The sequence below is a fragment of the Lactuca serriola genome, chromosome 6, assembly GCF_051521515.1.
Source record: "Lactuca serriola cultivar US96UC23 chromosome 6, Lser_US96UC23_V15, whole genome shotgun sequence".
Classification (NCBI taxonomy): domain Eukaryota; kingdom Viridiplantae; phylum Streptophyta; class Magnoliopsida; order Asterales; family Asteraceae; genus Lactuca; species Lactuca serriola.
The window spans coordinates 14,376,756-14,382,949 of record NC_136413.1 but is presented as its reverse complement, the minus strand read 5'-3'; the positions used below and the strand labels follow the sequence as shown (position 1 = coordinate 14,382,949).

At 34.7% G+C, this 6,194-nt stretch overlaps 1 protein-coding gene across 1 annotated transcript; it reads left to right on the top strand.

The window, feature by feature from the left end:
* The first annotated feature begins 385 nt into the window (after positions 1 to 385).
* Positions 386 to 1,925, top strand: LOC145057946 (putative WRKY transcription factor 41). The gene is made up of 3 exons (XM_079005862.1): positions 386 to 824; positions 917 to 1,045; positions 1,137 to 1,925. Exons 1-3 carry the CDS (start codon positions 532 to 534, stop codon positions 1,642 to 1,644), a joined length of 930 nt encoding a protein of 309 aa, XP_078861988.1. The 5' UTR covers positions 386 to 531; the 3' UTR covers positions 1,645 to 1,925.
* Positions 1,926 to 6,194: the final 4,269 nt, after the last annotated feature.

Sequence of the window (6,194 nt, the reverse complement as noted above, 5' to 3'; positions counted from 1 at the left end):
AGCGATTATTAAGCTAACTCTCGTCATGTGATAATTAATTAATCCTTGTCCTCGTAAGTTACTTTACCATTAAATTAATCATATAATATTATGTGTTAGATTTATCGTTTCCAGCAAGGATCATGCATGTGTGGTTACCAATCCTAGGAGATAGGAAAATTTTGACTTTTAATGTGGGGATAAAACAATGTGGTAGTTAAGAACTAACTGTTTTGAAATGGTCAACAGAAAATACAACTCACTCGTTACAACATTTGACCAAAGACTAGCCCACGTTGGAATCTAATTATCTAAAAGCATTTTACTCGGTTTCTTCGGTCAACTTTTGACTCCACTACAATAATAGAACTTTTTAATTTCTGTTTATATATAGCTCCTCCATTCTTCCCTCAATTACACTAGCACAATCTCACTTCTATCTCCAAATATAGAAGCAAGCTCACGTACTTCATATGAACAATCACTGACACTCAAAGTCAACCCAGTTTATCTAGTACATCCTGCATCTAGAGTTGTACTGAAAAGATCGATATGGAGAGTGCTTGTGTTCATGAACAGACGACAGTCGTCCATGAGTTAACTCAAGGAATAGAAATGGCTAAACAGCTAAGGCTCAATCTAGATTCAGCTGAAGCTAGAGAATTCTTGATAGAGAAGATCTTATCTTCATATGACAAAGCCCTCTTTGTTCTTAAATCAGCCGGGCAGCCTCGGGCAAGTCCACTGCCCGAATCTAGTCTGCCCAAGTCATCTATAACTACAAGCAGTCCCCAAAGCACTGAATATGAGTTTGAGTTTGGCCAAAATGTTGCCTCCAAAAAGAGGTATTTTAATTCACTTCTCGTTGTGTATTAATTTATCCTTTACCCAAATGAATGTGCAGAATCTAAATCTTGTTTTTTGATTGGTGTCACAGAAAGGCGTCAACACCATGGGATAATGAAGTTAAAATCTTGAGTGATAATGAAATAGAGGGAAACGCTAATGATGGTTATAGTTGGAGGAAGTATGGGCAGAAAGACATCTTGGGTGCCAAATTTCCAAGGTAAATTTCTATTATATTACGTGTTAAGGATGGGTAATTAACATGGTCATTGAATTCAAGTCCTAATGGTAAGTTTTACTAAAACATGCAGAAGCTATTATAAATGCTCATACAGAAAGGTTCAGAAATGCTTGGCTACAAAACAAGTGCAGAAAACAGATGAAGATCCGACAGTATTTGAGATTACGTACAGAGGGATACACACCTGCAATGGTGTTGCACAGTCGGCACTACCACCACCGCCTTCGCCGGAAAAACATGAAATAAAGCCAACCCACCACCACCACCAACTAACAACACCAAATGCTGGTGAGAACTTTTCAAATCCGAGAGCCAACCTCACTGTTAACACCTGGGATTTGGGTTGCACTCTTCCGTCTTCACATTCCATTCCTCCAACAGTATTTGAATTCAATGATAATGATTTCCATCCACTTAATTTTCCTAATCATTTCGATGAGGAACTATTGCAAGGCTATTCACCGTCGTTCATCTCTCCGGCCACCTCTGAATCTAACTACTTCACAGACTGGGCGAGTTCATCATCATTGGATTTACCAAAGGATGCGGCAGATCTATTCCCTGATTTCATGAGTTAATCATAAACAGTGTGATTATGGTGGATGTTGATCTATCACGGAAATTGGCTAATGGCGGAGTGGTTGGCTAATGGTAATGTCTAATGTGGAAAGCCCACAGTCAGAGAGTGGAACTCATGATAATATCATCACACATATGTGTTTGGATCGCAAGTGATGTTAAGTTGAAGTTTCTTTTATAAGTTCCTTTGAAAAATGTAGATTTGTGAATATGATTTCAAGGAACTACCTATATATGTACGTGAAGTGTAGCAGTTTTAAAAAGCTTGGACTTTACTTTATATATGCTCCTCAATGGATATGGTCATACGGATATACAACTTATAGTAGTGTCAAATCTTAATTACTTATAAACCTTGCATTTTCCCTTGATTGTCATGTATTTGAAACCCCCACAATAATTTGCTAAAACCTCATGTATTTGAAACCCCCAAACCTTTTCACCTTCTTAATAATTAGTCACACATAATCAATGGTAATTCATATGAGATAATAATTTGCTAAAACCTCATGCATTTGTATGGTACTAGAACATGTTTGAGTTTTTGGGTTTTAGACTTTAGTAAGAGGGTAATCCGTTTGATATGTTGGATTTGAAGCTATCTTATTCGAATTACCCAAAACAAGAGATAAACTAATAATATATGTTCATTCATGTTTTGTACAAGCCCCAATCAAAATACAATATATCATGATCATACAATTAAGTGTCTTTTATTCCATTTTTAGCTTTATAACAAAAGTTTGTTTACGTGGCGAAGAAAATAAACTTGCAGATGAATATTTAGGTTGGATGTTTATATCAGATTTGTTTTAAATATATAATATAGATATAAATACACAAATGTGTGTCAAATACAGCCCATCACAAATTTAATGTTATAAACTAGAATATAACTCAAAGTGGTTTTCCAAATATAATGTTAATACTATAATATAATATATTAGAAGAATACCATATAGTAGACGAATTTCACATGTTGTGCAGAAATTTAGTTGCATAGATAATATATTATAATTATATTTCATTTAAAATATGTTAGGGTCATTTGGTTATTACATTGTCGTATTAGGCACTATAGTCTCATATATTTTGAATGACTCTTACAAAAATGATGTCTGTAATTCGAATATAATGTAATATCTTATGATGTTTGTTGAATGATATTATCTTCGATTGAACACTTTTTAATTGGAATCAACTTTATTATAGTTAAAAAATTTGGCTCCGTTTTTTCTTTTCATTAGTTCTAGAATGTGATTTTTTATATTAACTTAAAATATGTCACTATCTTAAAAATAGATTGAGAATGATATTTTTTATATTTACTTAAAATACGGCACCATTTTCTATTCAATAGTAAAACTAACAAAAGTCGTTAAATATGTATTTTTATGAGGTTCAACATAAATAGACGACCACATATGAGAATCCATATCTAATCAATCATCAACTAATTACATTAGATACTAATGTGTACATAAAATTACATTTAAAATTTTAAACTAATAGTAAAAAAAATTCATTATTTATTATGATAAAAAAAATCTGTAAATCAAAAAATATACATGTTATTTAATCGCATACAAGTTTTATGTATGGCTTATTCACAATACATTAAACCATATATAACCATATTAAACTACATAATTATCCCATTGCGCAACGCGCGGGCATTCGCCTAGTATTAGTATATACTAGAGTAGTTTTGAAAAATTGTGTGTATATTATTTGAGTATTCGAACGAGTTGAAGAATTTAATCCTGAAGAAACCTTTGAATCTCGAATAGTTGGAATGCGTTATATAATAAGATGAAAATTCAATAAATGTGAAATTTTCTTTCATCTATAAGTTTTTGGTCGGTTTCTTCCAATGATTACACTAAAAAGGGAAGAATGCTATGATTTTGGTGTCATAACCATTTTAGGCGGTAGCAAATCTAAAATTCAAATTTACAAGTGTCGAACTTGGATCATAAGTCGGTGTTCGCTAATGCTCTTGCAAGGAATCCTTAATGTTAAATTGGCCATGATTGGGGGAGATTTCAGAGATCTTCAGCTGAAATTCAAGAATTCTCTTGGGATTTGTTTGATCCTTATTTGGAAGATCACCATGCGTATGTTATTCATTCTAAGGTCAGGGATGGTTGTACCTGGTTAAGCCACTTTGAGTTATGGTTTGGTTTCAACACCAGTAGGTGGTAGTTCGAACCCTAAGTGAAGGAGAACTGAGTATTTTTCTTAGAGGATCATCGATATGTTCAGGTTCGTAGTATTGAGAGAATGGTTCCTATGGATCTTCAGTGCGAGTATGTGGGATCTCGGTTCAGGATTTGATGAAGGCAGGGTATATAGTAGGTGGCGATCGGATGTATGTGTTCATGAGACACATGAGTTGTCCCTCAACATGAAGTGGTTGGTCAAGGAGCTCGTTGCAACTACTTGTTTCTTGTGGGGGTTCCAAAGAATAAATGAGGAGCCGCTAGAACCACTCAGGTTGAGTATTGGCGGCAGGGGGAATTTGTTAGCTCGTTTCATGGAATTCTAATTATAGTCTAGCTTGTTCAAAGGTCGATCAGGGAACCAGTTTCAGAATTGGGTGTGATCAGCTCCATAAGGGTTTTAGATCATTTGATCTAATGTCAATGCGTACTCAATTTCTGGTCGCATCATTTGTTATTCATCGAAGGTTCTCTGAAAGTTTCAAGTTGTGACAGTTGCAGTTCAATGGATGTGTCAACCTATCATCAAGTTTAATGTGTTTTATGTTCCTTTGGTCCCTGAGTATGTTTACCCTCAATGATGGTGGTGTGAAATTTTGGTTCATAGCCAACTCAGGTTTTGGTAGTATTCAGGATCACCTTGGAAGTTTTCATGTGACATCCCCAAAATCACGACCAGAAAAGACCGATTTTGTTTATGCTTTGTTTGAAAATCAGAGTAACATTTTAAATAAAAGTGTTGCGGAATTTGTCCCAAAACAAAATATGATAAAGATTTATCAAAAGCATTTCCATAGAAATGTATTTCATTAAAAGACTTGCGATGTCATGTTCGTACAGATCAAAAGCATAAACAGTACAATATAAGCCTTACTACATTATTTCACATCTACAGGCCTATATCCGTAATCCCTCGTCCAAACATCATATCTATGCTCAAGCGCCACTACCTGTAATACATAAAACTGAGTGGGTCAGGCTTGGGAGCCTGGTGAGCACATAGGGTTTTCAACCCACAATAAATAAGTTTATTAATTTCATCAATCAACAATAACCCGATTACCCGTTTCCGTTATCCTCACTTTACGTCCCTAAACACCTATCATAAGGGACCTAGTCTAAGGATCATCATCGGGATGGACATTACTGCTAAGGGGATTCCTTGGCAATAAATGTCCTAAAGGCAACCATGTGGGGGATGGAGTACACCGATGAACACATCGTTCACAAACACCTACAGGTTGCGAGCCTACTAGTGTTCCACTGGACTGTCTAGAAGAGTCCGTGGTCGTCATCCATACTCCGCTAGATGACAGAATCAACAATATCAACATCGAGGCCTCTCATCATTTTATCACACATCACCTATTACATCTACCCATGTTTTACCCCAACATTTTCGTAGATATAAAATACATATACAGTTTAAATCATTGAAAACATGTATAACAATGTTCATCCAACATAGATAGCAAGTGTTCAGATAATATGCACACATAGCACGTAATTTATATAAAATACTTCATATCTATGTGTAAGCTGAAAGTAACTATGCACTCACCTGGTAAGGTGGTGACTCGGCACTCGGACAGCTCTTCGTTACTTCTTAAAACAATTTTTCCTTGACCAAAACCTAGTATTAATACCACTAGAGTTTAGTTTTAACGTTAATCGGGACTAATTAATAGTCTAGCTATTATTACTATTATATAAGCGTTAAATAACACTCAATATAACTCATAATAATAGCCCAAATAATTATTTTAAGGTCCTACTAATGTTACTATAATTAAATAAAAGCTATATTAAATATAGTATAGGCGTAACTCATGCATTGGTTCTTTATAACTCGGATTTCTGCGTTCCTTATATCCCCGGAATCCTTGTTTCGACCATTACAACTTTATGTAGAGATATCGGGTTTATCTCACACTTTAATTTTAACGCTTATTTTTATTCTTTATTAATTATACATTTATAATTAAATAATAAGCACAATAACACACATAATTCACATAATACTCAAATATTTCATCTTTATTACTTCAAAAAGAGTTACAATAGTTGACCTAGAGTATTACATTGACAAATACGCTTAGCCCTGAAACCCGGACGTTACACTTCATGTGCCGGTTGTGTATTGGTGGAATCTATTTAGTCTCAGCCAAGGTATGGGGTCTTGTTCCGATCATTCATGGGGATATCTTCTGTTAGTGATTGAGGTTTGTCGTTCGATAGAACTATGGTATTTCTCTCCTTTTTGGATGATGTTATGGGTTCTATATGGATGTGCATTGGGGTAATTCATTATATGTATTATCGAGAGG

What these genes read in the sequence shown, in the direction of transcription:
- LOC145057946 (XM_079005862.1), top strand. Translation starts at nt 532, where the DNA reads ATGGAGAGTGCTTGTGTTCATGAACAGACGACAGTCGTCCATGAGTTA. An exon ending in AATGTTGCCTCCAAAAAGAG is followed by an intron (nt 825 to 916) that starts GTATTTTAATTC and finishes TTGGTGTCACAG; the next exon opens with AAAGGCGTCAACACCATGGG. An exon ending in TTGGGTGCCAAATTTCCAAG is followed by an intron (nt 1,046 to 1,136) that starts GTAAATTTCTAT and finishes TAAAACATGCAG; the next exon opens with AAGCTATTATAAATGCTCAT.